The sequence below is a fragment of the Ursus americanus genome, chromosome 14 (assembly GCF_024610735.1).
Source record: "Ursus americanus isolate L20-20 chromosome 14, mUrsAme1.1.p, whole genome shotgun sequence".
In the NCBI taxonomy this organism is placed as follows: domain Eukaryota; kingdom Metazoa; phylum Chordata; class Mammalia; order Carnivora; family Ursidae; genus Ursus; species Ursus americanus.
The window spans coordinates 51,573,516-51,592,388 of NC_142140.1; the positions used below are offsets into that span (position 1 = coordinate 51,573,516).

General features: G+C 42.1%; 1 protein-coding gene across 1 annotated transcript; it reads left to right on the top strand.

Annotated features, from left to right (window-relative positions):
- The first annotated feature begins 1,526 nt into the window (after window positions 1–1,526).
- LOC123777740 (uncharacterized) lies at window positions 1,527–14,287 on the top strand. Its single transcript, XM_045774586.2, has 4 exons — window positions 1,527–1,693; window positions 10,948–11,074; window positions 11,270–11,342; window positions 11,738–14,287. The coding sequence occupies exons 1-4, from the start codon at window positions 1,691–1,693 to the stop codon at window positions 13,299–13,301; spliced, it is 1,767 nt and encodes a 588-aa protein (XP_045630542.2). The 5' UTR covers window positions 1,527–1,690; the 3' UTR covers window positions 13,302–14,287.
- Window positions 14,288–18,873: the final 4,586 nt, after the last annotated feature.

Consider the following 18,873-nt stretch of genomic DNA (forward strand, 5'->3'; position numbering starts at 1 on the left):
AAAATGGATAGGATTTTATATAATGTGTACATTACCACCATTAAAAGTAAAAAGTTTAAGAGAATGAACACACAACCCACAGAACAAAAGGAAATTTTGCAAACAATATAACTGAAAAGTACTTGCATCAAGAATATAAAGGGGCACATGGGTGACTCAGTTAGTTGAGCATTGATTACAGCTCAGGTCATAATCTCAGGGTCATGAGATAGAGCCCCGTGTCAGGCTCCACGCTTGGCACAGAGACTGCTTGGGATTCTTTCTTTCTTTCTCCCTCTGCCCCCTCCAGCCCCACTCACACGCACTCTGGAAAACAGTATGGAGGTTCCTTAAAAATTAAAAAGAGAATTACCCTACAATCCAGAAATCACACTACTGGGTTTTTACCCCAAAATACAAAAACACTAATTCAGAGGAGTACATGCACCTCTATGTTTATGCAGCATTATTTATAATAGTGAAACTATGGAAGCAGTCAAGTGTCCATCAATAAACGAATTGATAAAAAAGAAGTGGTATATATAATGGAATATTACTCAGCCATAAAAAGAATGAAATCTTACCATTTGCAGCAACATAGATGGAGCTAAAGAGTATAATGCTAAGTGCAATAAGTCAGTCAGAGAAAGACAAATATCATATGATTTTATGTATATGTGGAATTTAAGAAACAAAACAAGCAAGCAAAGGAAAAAGAGAAAGACAAACCAAGAAACAGACTCTTCAGTATTAAGAACAAATTGATGGTTACCAGAGGGGAGATGGGTGGGGGCATGGGGGAAATAGGGGATGGGGATAAAAGAGCACATTTATCATGATGAAAAATAAAGTAACATGATTTAAAAAAAGAATGCTGTCCCCCAAAGTTGTTCAAATAAGTGGATAAATGTATTAAGAGTTTTGCACTCCAATCTTAGGCATATTAATACTTTCCAAGAACATCCCATATTTACATAACCTTTTAATGTTTCTTGTTAAGTCAGTCCAAACAGTAATCAAATTACCTTACAGACTTTATAATCTTTTATCTAGCAGGGTTCTCTAAGGATACGTTCAAACAATAATCTAAAATAAATTTCCTTTCAGCGTAAAACGTGTACTTGAGAATTTAGTCAATACATTTTACAACTTGGGGTTGGTCTTAGAAAAGAGTCCGGGCACCCAGCTGGCACTGGGGTTCCAGCTTTCCACTACAGCCAAGTGCTTGGAAGGCAACAGATTTTTAACCTGTGAAGTAAGTAAGGATGGGGAAGCGTTGGGTGGAAGACCCAACGTTGTTAATAGTCAAAGATCAAAATGGAGCCAGGTGACTCTTAAGGGTCTGTATTTTATAAAGAAGGGTCACACTTCCACGAGTGGCCCCTCAGCATTACCCTCCAATGTAAAAATCCCTCGAGAGAAAGAGCTTCAGCCGGTGTTCCACAGACACCGCACCTCCGGCCAGCTGTCACTCCCGAGGAGGAGGGGGCGGGCCTCGCAACCTGTCCAATCAGGGGAGACGTCAGGGCAGGTGGGTGGGGCGACGTTCAGCAGGCACTCCGCAGGAGGCTTCTGGCTCACGCCATTGTTGGGATCGCGGGTTCCCTGGGCTTAAAACTTCCACGTCGCTGTGCCGGGATTCTGTCTTGCTTAGACCTGTACCTTCCCCGAAATCGTAGGTAGAACGCCGGGAGACCCAGGAAAGCTAGAAATGGTGAGTGTGCAGGCCCGGGCTTCCAGAGAGGGGGTCGGAGTGCTGGTTGGAACCGGCCGGAGACGGCGGTGGCGCGAGCTGGCCTCCCCGCCGACAACTCTGAAGTCTGTGACTCGAGTCCATCGGTGGCGCCGCTCGGACCTCAGTCCCCTCCGGCGTGCGGCGTGGGGGCTGGGCCGGCAGCCGGGACCCCGGCGTTCTGTCCCGTCCCTGCGCACGGCAACTTCGGCCCGCGAGTCTGTGGACAGCTCTGCGCCCTCAGCTCCGCGTCTCCCCAGATTGTGCCGTGACCCCCGGTGACAGGGGACGATCGTGACTGGCTCTCTGGAGTTCGTGCGCGGGAGGTACTATGGTCTGTGGGGTCTCCAGCGCCTCCTTTCTCTTCGGAGGGGACCCATTTTCTCCTGAGTTTTCCAAAATTGTGGGAAGTAGAGTGAAATCCACGGTCCGGTAGCGGCACCCTCGCCACCCTCCACCCCGTGCCCAGCTCTCCCCAGGACTGGCAGTCGTTGCGTAAATTTCCAGATGCCTCCTGGCCCACTTCCCATCTCCAGTTCACAGCGTCACTAGGAACTATTCGTCCTTCATGGTGCATTTCAAACAGCCCCAATATTTCAATTATTTATCACTTTTTTCCCCGCTGTCAGTGGATGGCACTTTTAAATGGGGATGGCGCTTTTAAATGGGTTTAGTTTTTGTTCTTGGATATTTTATGGAAGAGAAAAGTAGCGAATAACCACCTGGAACAACGTTGTATGAAATCCTTGTGCCCCTTCTCCCAGGATTTTTCCTGGGCACAGACATCCTATGGGAAGTCCTTTGGCTGGATTGTTCAAACATTGGGTTTATGTCATTTAAAATATCACTGGTGGTGCAAAGCAATGTCAGTGGCAGGCAGAGGCCTCAGGACGGTGTCTCTAAGTTCTGGCCCCCTTGAGCCTTCAAAGGGAAGTAAGTGATGCCCAGTTTTTCTTCCCTAATAGCTTCCCCTGCAGGTGTGTGGAGCTCCCAGAATTCATTCCTGTGGCTGCTCAGGTGTCCCTATCGTTCTTTCCACGTATTGACCCACTCCGGGGCTTCTGTCTCCATCAGGAGAGTCTAGAATTTGAATTTTTTTTTTCAAGTAAGCTCTACGCCCAAGGTGGGGCTTGAGTTCACGACTCCCAAGATCAGGAGTTACATGCTCTACCCACTGAGCCAACCAGGTGCCCCTAGAATGTGGAACTTCTTGAATGTGGCTTTCCTTCTGTCCTATGGGAGGCAGGCTGCTCATATGTGATGATTTTAGTATTTCTTTACTTTGGATTCGTTTCCGGATTGAATAGTCCAGCCCTTTGGCTCTAGTTTCTTTCAGCACTTGGGCTCTGAAATTGTGAGTTGACTGAGAGATACAATGGGAGGAAAGCAAGAAAATTGTGGAACTAAGTAAAATTTGTGTTCTCTTTAGGCAGGAGAACCTCAAGACGTGAGAGCCACTCAATTTAAGTTTTCTTAAGGTCATTTTTCATTTTTGGATCAGTTAGCATATGTCCATGCTCCTAGAGAATGCTGACATTCAACAGGCTAAAGCAATTGAATTCCTATTTTAATTGATGTGAGGAAAATTGCCCAAAGCCTGTATAAATATTTGAAAATCCAGTGTATGTAAGGAGCTAAACTCAAACCCCTAATGTAAGTAATATGCTACTTATTCCTGGAAAATACCCTGAATGTGATATGAGGGAAGGACAAACTGTGATGCCCCATGTCCTGCTAGTTAGACATTTGAAAAATTTCATAAACCATACAAATGGTTTACACTTTTGTAAACTTTAGTGCTTAAAGGAATTGTATCTTAAAATGGTTTCCTGTGTACAAAGTTAAAATGAAATCAAGAGTGTTAAATACTATAATATACATAAATTTATATATATATTTAAAGATTTTATTTATTCCAGAGAGGGAAGGAGCAGAGGGAGAGGGACAAGCCAACTCCACGCTGAGTACAGAGCCTGATGTGGGGCTGGATCCCAGGACCCTGAGGTCACCACCTGAGCCAAAACCAAGAGTCAGACACTTAACTGACTGAGCCACCCAGGCACCCCAAATTTATATATATTTTTAAATATATTTGTAAGATAGGGAGTGTAACTGAAGAAAATCACCATGAACATAACCTAATTCTTTCCAACACTGTTAAGCCCAGCCACCCCCAAATACACAGTTTTGATAATTTCTTGAGCCTCCTATATCCAAAAAGCAATTGCAATTACATATTCTTACTGATGTTTGTCCTTGTAATGGGCAGTCAGGCTTTGTATTTTTGGGTGTTTGAGTGCTGACGGCTTAAGCCTCACCTCCCCCTTCTGCCCCCGCCCCCACCTCTTGTGCTCCCAGCTAGGTAAGCCAATGAGAAAGCCTGGGTGGTCTCTCCTCTAGAACAGGCAGGAGATTCCAACCAGAAAATCCCCTGCCTGTGGGCAGAACTCTTGCCCCTGCCCCACTCCCCAACCCCAGTGAACTCCTTACCTGGCCAGGCTCTTCTTCATTCTTTTGAAGCCATTTCAGAGCTGCCTGAGAGGCAGCCTTGCCCTGAGACCTCTGTTATGTGACTCTTAAGCCTTTTGCTACTGTCTGGGTGTCTGTGTGTGTTGTTAGGGGCTACATAACCATTCCCCTTAACTTCTCAACCACTTCTCAGCAGCTGGCCGTAAGAGTTGATGCCATGAGCAGCATGTACACATGTGATCACCATTCCATGGATCTGTTTTCTCTTGCTTTAAGTTGCTCACCTGCTCTGCTGCCTGATGGTGGCATGGACTACTGGATGCTAGGGAGTTAGTGCTGTGCCCTGTGCTGCCCTGTGTTGCACTGGTGACCCAGCAAACCTCAATTTTAGATTGAGCAAACCAAAGTTGGCAGTTGTGAGAATTTCTAGGCTTTTGAGAGAAGGACTGTTGGATTGGGGCCCTCCTTAAGGTGGTCCTGCTTCGATGTCTTTGCTGGTTTCTCTCCCTGTGTTAGAATGAAGCTGTGACAGAGGCTGGGTTGGCCCCTGTTCACCCTGTGGAAACAGGTGGCCTCATTCAAAGGTCACTCCTGGGAGAGCAGACATTTGAAAAGAGAAAGAAGAAAGAAACAGTGAAAGGCAGCCAATAAGTGGTGGGCTGAGTCCACACTCAGAACACCAGATAGTTGAATGGGACCTTTGAGTACCTCTGCTGCTCCTGCCCCTGCCTCTTCTGCAAGAAGTATCCTGACTCTGTGGATTTGCGGGGACAACATCCATGGCTCCCTGTGGCACAGCAAAGGGATTAGTTCAAAGCTGACTTAAGCTCCTCGTCCTTAAATCCATTAAAGCAACCAGTTATCATGGGGAAGGCTCCTAACCCCAATGGCACTGATTAGAGACTCTCAGGAGGTAACCATTTATAAATACCAGGGTAGAGAGGCACCCCCTACCAAAGTATGTCCAGGGACAAAGAAAAGAGGGATACTCAAGGATGGGACTGATGGATAAAATACTGAAACAAAGGAACACAATTTAACTGAATTGGAAATCCAAAATGTACAAGAAGAATTTATACAACAAAACAGGTAAGAATGCACTGCTCGGCTTTTTAGCCTCTACAACATATGTTCTGGATTAACTTTGCTATCTGATGTAATTCACTAACTCAGAAAACATTAAACAATCAGTACTAGGTCTCAAATTATAGTTATACCTGGGATCCCACTACATTTAAGCAGCATACCCTTGTTGGTCTCATGGAGGTCACTGAATAGGACATAGGGGACAAACAGCACAGCTGTTTCTTCTTGACTCTCAGAACTATGGTCCTGCTGAAATTCTCCATGGTCACAGCACTGGTTGTCCTAAGTTAACCCAGAGTGATCTAGGAAGCTCTGAACCAATGTTTCATAAATTAAAATTAAATATGGCCCTTGCCACTTACAAATTGTCTTCACAAAATGAGACCTCTTGGACTGTACCCTCTAAGTAGAGTAGTTCGTATGCCCAATGTAAATTGCATAGGCCCTTGAAGGGTTGAAACCATATACAAAATCTGTTTAGTGAAGGATTGATTATTCCCAGTGCTTCTCCTTCGAGCCGCCAAATTTGACTTATTCTTACCTGGAACAAATGAATGACACCTCCCAGTGGATTGCCGCAACTGTGTAACTATAATTGTGTTCACACTCAGTGGACCTCTATACCCAGTCCCCATCTTTATGGAAATTATTGATTCAGCCAATCAACAACTGGGTAAATACCCTGCTGTCACAGATTGGGTGGGGTCTGTTCCGTTCACTGCTTATCTCAACAGCCTCACAGCTGCAGTGGCCTTCATCTTGAAGGGACACGACACACCTTTCCTAGGTTATCCTCATGGATCTTCTACAGTTTTGCCCTCCCACATGGTCACTGAAGGCAAAGATCTGAACTGCATCCTGGTTTCTCCAAGAACACAGGTGTCACATTACATTAATAATCTCCTCCTCTGAGGACATGCTAGAGAAGCAAACATTGAGAAAAGGAGCTAGCAAAATGTGGATGGGGCATTGTCATGCATAAAATGTGAGGCCTGGTCAACCTTGTTATTTTACTGGAAATTGTTTGGTAATCTGACACCCACTCCCTCTCTAATATCACGAGGAAATAGCTGTTCTCCCTATCAGCACCCACGACATCTACTATGTTCCAGAGGTAACATACTTCTTGTTTACAAATTTTACTTGAGCCCATTTATGCTGTTAGTTACAAATGGGTACCCATACCTCAAAAGGCTGGAGATTCTTGAAACTGCCATTGAACTGGGACTAGTAGTGCCCACAGACTTCTTCACTTGGATGCTTTGTTGACCTCCTTTCATGCCTCTTGGAGTTACTCATGATGACCTTGAAAAAGGCTGCTCTTTGGCCAGCTTGAGACATGGGGCAAACCTTGGACCTTTGGGATAGCCACATACAGGAAGGCATGGCCCACCCTCTCCTCAGGCTCTTGCAAGATGTCATGGTACTGGAGGAAGTCCCCCCTTTCCCGACCCCTGGGCTCCCTGGGGAGCTCCATAGGAGTACCTGAGTGAAAAGCAATGGGAGTTCATAGGCTTTAGGTATGACATCACCACATTCGTACATAATGGAGTTTAGGCAGAAGTGCTGCTTCTTATGTCTGAATTGGGATCAGACCACAGGGTCATCACAACTTACCGTACATCAATCAGTCATCTTAGCATTAGGCGACAATTGACACCATCTTCACCTGTTTACTAGTCTTGAGTGATTCTCTGAGTTGCCCCACTGGAGTGAAAGAACTCTAGGAATCCTATGCCTCTATTACCCCCAATATAAATCAAAGTAACATTTCTCTGTATATATACTAAGGCCAGAATACAAGGCCTTGCCAGGACACATATAATCAATGACTGAGTCCAGATGTCAATGATAGTAACAAAGACACTCATTTCACTTCTCAAAATATACTTTGCTGGGCACTCTAACACAGCATTCAATGGAAGTTTCTCTTCTCTTCCAAGTCTCGGTGCAGACTACGTAAAGCACCGTAATGGGCTACTGAAATAAGTTAAAATACATTGAATGAACAATGGTCTATGCTATGGATCAGTTATCAGGTGTGAATATTAATGTGTCTTTTTTTCCTAGTAGACTTTTTTTTTTTTTTAAGATTTTATTTATTTATTTGACAGAGAGATAGCCAACGAGAGAGGGAACACAAGCAGGGGGAGTGTAAGAGGGAGAAGCAGGCTCCCAGCAGAGGATCCTGATGCGGGGCTCGATCCCAGGACTCCGGGATCACTCCCTGAGCCGAAGACAGACACTTAACGACTGAGCCACCCAGGCGCCCCTCCTAGTAGACTTTTATTTTTTATTTTTATTTTTAAGAGCAGTTAGGTTTACTGGAAACGTAGAAAGTACAGAGACTTCCCACATAACCCCTCTGCCTGGACACAGTTTGTCCTATATTTTATATCTTGTATTGTTGTAATACATTTGTTACATTTGTTGAACCAACTTTGATGCATGAAAGTCTGTAAGGTTGACTGTGTTATATTATCTCAGGTCTTCAGCTAATATGAAATGATGTGTTGCCATCATTTTTGTATCCTATAGAATACTTTCACTCTCCTGAAAGTCTCCTGTTCTCTACCTAGTCCTTCACCCCTCCCTCCCACCCCAAAGCCCTGGTAACCAAAGATCTTTTGGTACTTTTTAATTTTCTCTTTTCTGAAATGCCATATGCTTAGAATCATAGTGTGTAGCCTTGTCATACTGTCTTCTTTCACTTAAAATATGATTTGAAAATGTCTTAATATCTTTTTTGCTTGATAACCTCATTTCTTTCATAACTGTAGAATATTTCATCCAGTGATTTTTTTTTATCAGTTCACCTATTGAAATTATCTTGGTTCCATGTAAGTCATGACAAGTGTGCATAAAGCTCCTATAAACATTCAAATGTAGGATTTTTATGAACATAGGTTTTAAACTCATTTATGTACATTTGAAACACATAATTGCTGCATGGTATGGTAAATGTAGCCTTAGTGTTAAGAAACTGCCTTTCTTCCAAAATAGGTATACCATTTTCTGTGTCCATCAGCAGTGAAGGTTTGATGTTCTCATGATGTTTAGCCATTATAATAAGCAACTGGTGATATCTCTTTGTTTTTTATTATGTGCAATTTCCTGATGAGATATGATTTTGAAATTGTTTTCATGTGCTTATTTACTGTCTGTATATCACTGATGAGGTATGTGTTCAGATATTTTCCCATCTTTGTTTGGATTGTTTCTTTTTGTTGCATTTCAAGAATATTTTGCTTGTGTTTGATACCAGTCCTTTATCAGATGAGTGATTTTGAAAGATTTTCTGCCAGACTAAGGCTTGTTTTCATTCTGTTAACTTCTGTTTCACTGAGTAGTTTTTCATTTTAATGAAAACTTCTGTTGTTTTTTTTTTAAAAAATTAATCACCAAACACCACATCACCAGGATTTTCTCTTATTTTATCTTTTAGGAGTGTTGAAATTATACAATCTACACTAAGATCTATGATCAAATTTGAGTTAATTTTTGTGAGAGGTGTAAAGTCTGTAGATTTAAAAAAAATTTTTTGCATGTGGATATCCAGGTTTTTTGACATTATTTGTTGAAAAGACTGTTTCCGTTGAGTTACCTTTGGTTCTTTGTCAAAGCAATTGCCCCTTCTATATTAACTTTACATATATTTTTAAAGATTTTATTCATCCATTTGACAGAGAGAGAGCACGCATATACAAGCAGGGGGAACGGCAGACAGAGGGAGAGGGAGAAGCAGGCTCCCTGAGCAGGCTCCCTGATGCGGGGCTTGATCCCAGGACTCTGGGATCATGACCTGAGCCAAAGGCAGACATTTAACCAACCGAGCCACCCAGGTGCCCCAGCTTTTTACATATTTATTTTTAATTTTTTAAAGTAGGCCCCATGCCCCATATGGGGCTTAAACTCACGACCCTAAAAATCAAGTGTTGCGCACTCTACTGACCCAGCCAGGCACCCCAATAGTAACTTTTTTTTTTAAAGATTTTATTTATTTGAGAACATGCGCATGTGAGAGAGCGCAAGTGGGGGGAGGGGCAGAGGGAAAGGGAGAAGCAGACTTCTGCTGAGCAGGGGTCCTCATGCAGTGCTTGATCCCAGGACCCAGAGATCGTGAGCTCTTGGTTCATGGGATTTTTCTTTGTTATTTGGGATTTTTTGACATTTTTTCAATTGACAATCTTGTCATGATACAGAGACAGTTTTATTTCTTGCTTCCCCAAATGTATACCTTTCATTTTTTGTTATTTACCTTTTATTCCCCTTGTCTGAATGTATTAGCTAAGAATTCTAGTACAGTGTCATCTAAGTGTAGTGAGAGGGGACATTCTTGCCTTTGTTCTGAGGTTACCAAAAAGCACGTAGTTTTTTCAGAATAGTGCACTTATATTAAACAAGATCCCAGTTGATGTAGAGGTACATATGGTCAGTGGGGAAGTATTCTCTTACCTCAGTGATTTGCTCTCAATCTTTTAGTGACCCCTTATCCCTGGGCTTGACCTACTGTGATATAATGAGAAAGATATATGGTAAGTGTCCTCAGTTCCTAGCAAAATCCTCTTGAATCCCTTGAGATTACTTGAGTGTTAATGGTGAAAGAGTATGTATTGTTTAATGAGGCAACTCTTGGCCACTTACTAGGTAGCTTTTATGATGGGGTTTTGGATAGCTGAAATAGCAGCCTTTTTTTTTTTTAAAGATTAATTAATTTATTTATTTGAGAGAGAGAGAGAAGGAGCAGGGGGAGGGGCAGAGGGAGAAGGAGAAGCAGACTCCCCACTGAGCAGGGAACCCAAGTGGGGCTTGATCCCAGGACCCCAGGATCATGACCTGAGCCGAAGGCAGACGATTAACTGAGCCACCCAGGCACCCCTGAAATAGCAAGCTTTGATTAAAGTTTAGAACATTGAGCTGCAGCTCCCAGCTTCTGGGTATAGGACAGGGCCTGGAGATTGATCATCAGTGGCCAGTGATTTAATAAATTACGTCCACGTAATGAAACCTCCATCAAAATTCTTAAAGACAGGATTCTGACAGTTGGTGCATTGGTGAATCTATCCAGGTGTTGGGATGTTGGTGTGTTCATAGGGAGGTGGGAGCTCTGCACACCCCCTTCTCCATTCTCCTCACCCATACCACTGCTTTAACTTGTCCTATGCATTGCAACTTTTCTCTGTTCCTGAGTTGTATGCTTTACAGTAAACTGGTAATGGTAAATAAAGCATTTTGCGAAGTTTCTCAAAATCATTTCAGTAAATTAATAAACGAGACAGAGTGTGGAGGGAATCTGTGAATTTGTAGTCGAAATAGTAAACTTGTCTCCCCATTTGTAGCTGGTATCACAAATAGTGGCAGTGTATGGGACTGACTTCTTAAACTATGAATCTGCCTTAAATTTTGGGTAGTTTATGATAGAACTGAACTGTTGGACACCTATTTGGTGATATAGAATTGGAGAAGTAGCTTTGGAACAAATACCACGTATTTGGTGTCAGGAGTGAGAATACCCTATCATCCTCACAATGCCCCACCTTTGGAATGGGAAGGAAAGAAATACCTTTGTCCCCCCCCAGGTCACTTAGGCTCTGGAAGTCATATGTGAACACTTATAAATTGACTATAGGTTTTCAGTGGTCCATCTCACCCATCCAATATACATATATGGGATTATTTAGGACTCAGTGGCCTTTGAGGATGTGACTGTGAAGTTCACCATGGAGGAGTGGGCTCTCCTGGATCCGTCCCAGAAGAAACTCTACAGAGATGTGATGCAGGAAACCTTCAGGAACCTGGCCTCGATAGGTAGGGATGACGACATTCTTACTTGCTAAATCAATTAGAGATCCAGTGTCACTTGCTTATCAGTGCTATTTTAAGGGAAAAAAATGGAAAGAGAATATTTTCATTAATAAACCTGCCATGGTCACAACTCATCATGGATCTAGAATCCTAACGATTTTTCTATAAATTTTTATAATTTATACTGCTTTTTCCTAGAGTGTATTTCAGAAGAAAAATGGGAAATCCATGATAGGGAAGATCAGGATGAAGATCATGGGACAAATCTAAGGTGAGTAGCATTTGCATGAGAAAACAAGGTTTCATTAGAAAATCTAGAGATGTCATGAAATTTCAAAACCAAGCAAATAAATCAGGTCAGCTTTAAATTCATTGATCTTTAGGATATTTTCATCAAAAGTTTTTTCTCACATGTGACTGAGATGTACACTTTCTGAAAAATGGTACACCTAGAAACCGCACATAGAAATTATGAATATTACTGTTTTGTTAATAGCTAAGATGGAACCCTGTTGCTAAGCTCTCAGTATGTTCACTTTCAAACAATCAAAATGTGCAGAAAACCTACATTTTCCTTGAAGATGGTAAAAAAGTCACTGTCATAATTAATAAATATAAGATCATTAATAACAAAGCTATTAATGATGTGGTTCTCATTTTTTACAGCAGTCAAATGGTAGAAAGACTCTGTAAAAGTAAAGAATATAGTCAGTATGAAGAAATCTTCAGCCAGATTCCATATCATAATCGGAAGAAGAAAAGTCCTACTGGAATAAAACTACGTAAATGCACTTTGTGTGGACAAGTGTTTATGTATCATTCATCCTTTAACAAGCACATGAGATCTCACACTGGACACAAACCATATGAGTATGAGGAATATGAAGAGAAGCCTTATAAATGTAAGGAATGTGGGAAATCCTTCAAGCATCGCCAATCCATTCGAATGCATGAAAGGACACACACTGGACAGAGGCCCTATGAATGTAAACACTGTGGGAAAGCTTTCATTTGTCGCAATTACTTTCAAATTCATGAAAGGGCACACAGTGGGGAAAAGCCCTACAAGTGTACAAAATGTGGTAAAACCTTTAGTTATTCAAGTAACTTACGTAAACATGAACGGACTCATATTGGAGAGAAACCTAGTGAATGTAAGCAATGTGGTAAAGCCTTCAGTTGTCTCAGGTCCTTTCGAATACATGAAAGGATACACAGTGCAAAAAAGCCAAAGGAATGTACAAAATGTGGTAAAACCTTCAGTTATTCAAGTAATTTACATAAACATGAGAGAAGTCATAATGGGGAGAAACCCTATGAATGTAAGGAAGGTGGGAAAGCCTTGCATTCTCTTACCAAATTTCGAAGATACGTGATCAAGCAAAACGGAGATGGACTTTATAAATGTAAGGAGTGTGGGAAAGCCTTCAGGTGTCCCAAAAACTGTCGTAGTCATGAAATGACACACAGTGGAGTAAAGCCCTATGAATGTAAGGAATGTGGTAAAGCTTTCAGTTCTCCCAGGTCCTTTGGAAAACATAGAAGAATTCATACTGCAAGGAAGCCTCATGAATGTAAGGAATGTGGTAAAGCTTTCCGTTATCCCAGTTCCCTTCGAAATCATGAAAGAACTCATACTGGGGAGAAACCTTATAAGTGTAAGGAATGTGGGAAAGCTTTCAGTTGTCCCAATTACTTTCGAATTCATGAAAGAACTCACACAGGAGTCAAACCATATGAATGTAAGCAATGTGGAAAAGCTTTCAGTTGTCCCCAGTCCTTTCGAATACATGAAAAGACACATAGTGCGGAAAAACCCTATGAATGTATAAAATGTGGTAAGGTCTTCAGATATTCAAGTAACTTACGCAAACATGAAAGATCTCATACTGATGATAAACGCTATGAATGTAAACTATGTGGTAAGGCCTTCAGCAGTCACTATTATGTTCAAAAACATGAAAGAACTCACACTGGAGAAAAACCTTATGAATGTAAGGAATGTGGGAAAGGCTTCATTTTTCGCTCAGGTGTTCGATCACACATGGTAATCCACACTGGAGATGGACCTTATAAATGTAAGAAATGTAAGAAAGCATTTATTTCTCCCAGTTCATTACGAACACATGAAAGAACTCACACTGGAGAGAAACCTTATCAATGTAAAACTTGTTGTAAAGCCTTCAGTCTTATTAATTCTTTACGAAATCATGAAAGAACGCATATGTGAGAGAAAGTCTGTGAAAATAAGGAATGTAAGAAGGCTGTCATTTGTTACATGGGAATGTAAGAATGCACGCTGGAGAGAAATTGTAGAAATGTACAGAATGTAGGAAAGCCTTCAGTTTTCCTGTTTCCTTCAGAACTTACCAAAAAAGTCCGTGGAAAGAATTCCATTGGTGGTAAACAATATAGGAAATCTTCACTTGCCCCACATCACTGAAAAACCATGTTAGATTATTCACTGGATTCATACTATAGAGCTAAAAAATAACAACTTTATAAATTTTACAGATATTTTCAAGGTAGTGTGAAAAGTATATGGGAAAGAAATCATACTCAAGTAATATGGGTAAGCTTTGTGAACGTGAATTCATGTAGAATACTTCTGAAAATTCACAACATTAAAGAAATGTTAGAAATGCTATATGGTCTTTATCAGGTATTCATTCTTAAAGTGATTCTCTGTACTATGGACTTCTACTTACTTTTGCAAGCAGATATTGAAGTGAGATAATTATGTAGGTACTTTTTAAGCAAGAGTTCCTAAGTAAATTTTTCCTTAGTATTATTTTTGTATTCTTATTTTGAAGTCTGTTGGATCCATGGGTGATTGAAATATATTTCTAATATGCAAGTAGGTTTAATTTTTATGTTTAAAATTCTGTAAGGAAAGGAATGTTGAAAAATAACACTTTCATATTTTCCTTTCCCTAGTGTCCTCCTGTGGGGCAAGTACTCAATATGCTTTAGCCATTATTTCTGTATTAACAGAGAGTTCCCTTCTCATTGGCCTGAAGAGCCTATTCTGTTTTCCTAAATAGTTGCCATATAGTTGTGAGTATGCAAAGTTCATCATATTCTCATGTGAATTATTATTTTCTTCTTTTGTCCTCTACTGTTTGTCATTGCTTATGGCTGGGACTTGGAGTATAGAGTTACGTTAAGAATAGAGGCCTGTGTGAGATAGAACAATAAATCCAGAGTTGGAGATGACTCTCCTTGATGCTGTTCATGTCAGAGTCATTAATGTGAACTACTGTTCCTAGAATCTGTTGCATTTATGGTTTCATGTTAGAATTCACCAAAGCCTAATTTACATGAAACTTGGAATACAGAAGTGAAATAGAATTAGGCACATTTTCCAGCCACCTGTACAGAGGTAGGTAGAAGCATACACCTTCACAGACATGTGCTTCCAGCCTGTTTTCCTCATTTTTTACCGTAGCAATCAAGAATAATCTTAAAACCACCACCAACTGCTTGACTTCCATTTGATCTGAGCAGTAGGCTTCTACACTTGTCTCCAGAGTTCTACATCAAAGATCCAGCATGGGTTTAAATTTTGCTGCAAGCCCTCAAGTATCCACAAATTTAGATTGTTACGGTTACTGAAGTGCTACTCCCCTCTTTTCTAGATTTTGTTCATATAAAGTCTAATTTGTATAGTAAACATTTTTTTGTTAATACCACTATTGACTGTGTTCTTTTGGGATGATGGAGTGTTCTCTCTCTTTTTTTTTTTTAAGATTTTATTTATTTGACAGAGAGAGAGACAGCCAGCAAGAGAGGGCACACAAGCAGGGGGAGTGGGAGAGGAAGAAGCAGGCTCCCAGCAGAGGAGCCTGATGTGGGGCTCGATCCCAGAATGCCAGGATCACGCCCTGAGCTGAAGGCAGACGCTTAACGACCGAGCCACCCAGGCGCCCCTGGAGTGTTCTCTATCTTGAGAGCGTTATAATTAAACATTTGCGAAAATACATAACTAATCTTAAACTGTGCATGTTTACTAAAAACAGTTAATAGAAAATAGTAAAAGTGTTTTCACATGCTAGGAGAATGTTAAAACCCTAACTTTGATTTCTGTGTGTGCAATACATCCTCCAGCGTGGGGTCCTAAGAAGTCTAAGAAGTGGGGAAGAGGGACATAGGCCACTATAGACCTGTCTTGGAACCCAGCCTGAAGTTAGAAAACACCCTACAGGCCCACACCTACCCTCATGTGGTACACATAACTGGTGAGAAAGTGATAAGGCTCCTGGTGCCACCTTTAACAGGATTCTCAGATCATATCTTGAGAACACTGTTCTCTGAAACAAAAGTGTATCTAACAGATCCTGGTGGGAGCTGCCTGGGTTTATCCTAATCTAATCTTTGGTTATCAGCATCATGTCTTCTGAGAGCAGGTCTTGAGGCCATTTCCAGATGTTAAATTTCCCATCTCTTGCTTTCTCTGTGCCAGCTTGCTAAGAAACAAGTTTAAGTCATATGTTGTTTATTTATATATATATATATATGTATGCATTTAGTTATATATATTTACTTAAGGGCGGGAAGTAGAGGTAGAGAGAGACTCTTAAGCAGACTCCATGCTCGGTGCAGAGCACCACCTGGGGTTGGATCTCACAATCCTGAGATTATGACCTGAGCCAAAATCAAGAGTCGGATGCTTACCCGACTGAGCCACCCAGGCACCCCCAAGTTTAATGCAACACCTGTACTACTCTGGAAATGTTCTCTGTTGCAACCCCAGGTGACCATGAAGTGAAGCTGTGGAAAAATCCAGAATGCAGGTCAAGGGGCACAGGCCCCTCAAGTATAATAATCCCTGCTGCCCTGTAAATGTCAGCTATGCACCAACAAGCACAATTTCACAATAGTCTCAAAACCACCAGTAATGTCAAAAAAGAGAACCCTGCTTTGTTCTAGTCCCAGGAGGACTTCAGGTGCCCTGTTGTCCCTAAACCTCCCTGAGTTCTGTGACACAGGCCACCTTGAGGTTTCAGCCGCCCATGTGCTACACCCAGGTTCCCTCACCTCAGAGCCTCCCTCCAGAGTGAGTTTGGAACCAACCCCCCAAGGCTGGGGCTTACCCTTTTCTGGAATAGGACTGTTTCCTACAGAGTTCTGGCTGGTGGTCTGTGGGAAATGGAGGTCTCTGACAGACCCTCCGCAGCCCTGACTTTCCCTTTTTAAACATGGCCCCTGGGGCGCCTGGGTAGCTCAGTCGTTAAGCGTCTGTCTTCAGCTCAGGGCGCGATCCCAGGGTCCTGGGATCAAGCCCCGCATCGGGCTCCCTGCTCTGCTGGGAGCCTGCTTCTCTCTCTCCCACTCCCCCTGCTTGTGTTCCCTCTCTTGCTGTCTCTTTCTCTGTCAAATAAATAAATAAAATCTTTAAAAATAATAATAAACACGGCCCCCAGAATGCAATGGGGCCCAATGCTAAAAAAAGTGGCAGGAACGCAGGGGACTCCCCCCTTCCTGGAAGTGCCCAGGTGCAGGAGATGGTGCCCTCCTCGGTCAGAAGCCACACCACCTGATTTTTGGAAGAGGCAGAAATGGGTTGTGGAACATCTTGACGTGGTCTTGCAACAGCATTCAGTGCTTTCCTGAGTCTACAAAGTGATCTCTCTGTGGCCGTGAGACCTGGGGTCTAAGGTCCTGAGGCTGCCATGCTCCCCACGTTAACCAGGATGGACAGCCATCAAAGCCTTGGTGAGGATAGGCCCACATGGCTGACCGGAGCAAGGTCTGTGCACAGGGGAGACCTCAGGCGGACATGGATACCATACTGAGGAGACCTCAGCAGAGGACATGGCAGCTGAGGGAGGAGATACCAATCTGTGCTCCCTTCAGTGAATCCTCCATAGAAAAGCAAAATGTGGGACACCTGAGTGGCTTAGTTGATGAAGCGTCTGACTCTTGGTTTCTGCTCAGGTCATGATCTCAGGGTCATAGGATCATGCTTGGCGTGGGTCTCTCTGCTCAGCAGGGAGTGTGTTTGAGATTCACTCTCTCTCCCTCTGCCCCTCCCACCCTCAAATAAATAAGTAAATCTAAAAAAAAAAAAAGCAAAGCAAAATGAGGACATGTAATGTCATGGGGTGTGTTTTGGGATGCAATTATAGCAGCATGAGGGGCTGGCACACAGTAGCTGCAGCTGTCATGGGCCCCAACTCACCTCTTGAGGCTCCGAGTTGCGTTCTTTTAGAGATGGCCTTGTTGTATGGTTTCTGCTAAGGAAGTGTGAAGTCACTTGGCCATCAGGAGGGGCACATGGATCCTCCTTTGGGGGTTTGTTTGGGAGCCAGGAGACACCTCTCTGTCCCATGGGAAGGAGATGAGAACAATTCACTCTGCTATGATCAAGCCAAGTTCCTGTGATGAGGTTGGTGTGTGTGAGTGTCCGTGAGGCCAGTTAGTCAATAAGGGTCGATCTCCTGTGTAACAGGCTCTCTAATAGGTGCTGCAGTGAATGATAGGGAGCAAATATCCTTGTTCCCTGGAAGTTGACATTCTAGGAGACAAGAAACAAGACATACAAGTAAGATATGTAATGTATCATCTGGTGCTTAGTCCTAAGGAGGGAGAGATAGCTTCAGGGGAGCGCAGAGGGCTTGGGCTGGGTGTCTCTGGGCCATTATCTCTGGGGGCTGGTGAATTTGGGTGTCTGTGTATGTCCACACAAATGCGCCACGACAGTCTGTGATTCCATATGTCAGCCTGGGAAGGTATGCATTATGTTCCCTGGAACCTGGAATGCTTTCATGTTTTATTCTGCCTATTTGCCCTTGTAACACCTCCATTACCACATTGAAATGAACTGATGAGAGCAAACTTTTTTGTCTATTTTCTGATCTTAGAAAGCTTTTATTTTTTCACCATCAAGCATTTGTTAGGTCTGGGTTTTTCATTGATTACCTATTTCATGCTGACGTAGCTTATTGAGGTAGTTTATCACAGTTCATTTTTTTTCTTTGAAGGTGTGTTGAACATTGTCAAATACTTGTTTGTGTTTATTGAGATGATTCTGTAGTTCTTGACATTTATTCTATTAATGGTTCCTTACATGAATTCATTTTCAGATGTAAAACCAACATTGCTTCCATGGTTTGAATCCCAAGTAGTCATGATGTTTAGATCATTTTATATATTGCTGGAATCAGTTTACTAGTATTCTGTTGTGGCTTTTTTTTTTTTAAGAAACCGTGTGAATACAGTGCATGTGAAAAAGTCTTCATGGGTCATTCATTCCTTAGTAGTCACACTGGACACAAACCGTATGAGTACCAGCATGTTTTTCAAAAAACTGGAGAGAACTGAAGGCTTTACCACATTCCTTACACTTGCATGGCTTCTCTGCAAGGTGGGTTCAATATTCACACATCAATCAATGTGATACACCACATTAATAAAAGAAAGGATAAGAACCATATGATCCTCTCAATAGATACAGAAAAATCATTTGACAAAATACAACATGATAAAAAAAAACCCTCAACAAAGTAGGGATAGAAGGAACATACCTCAACATAATAAAGGCCATATATGAAAAACCCACAGTTAATATCAGCCTCAATGGGGAACAACTGAGAGATTTCCTCTATGCTCAGGAAAAAAGACAGGGATGTCCACTCTCACCACTGTTATTTAACATAGTACTGGAAGTCCTAGCCTCAGCAATCAGGCAACAAAAAGAAATAAAGACATCTGAATCAGCAAGGAAGAAGCCAAACTTTCACTATTTGCAGATGACATGATACTCCGTACAGAAAACCCAAAAGACTCCACCAAAAAATTGC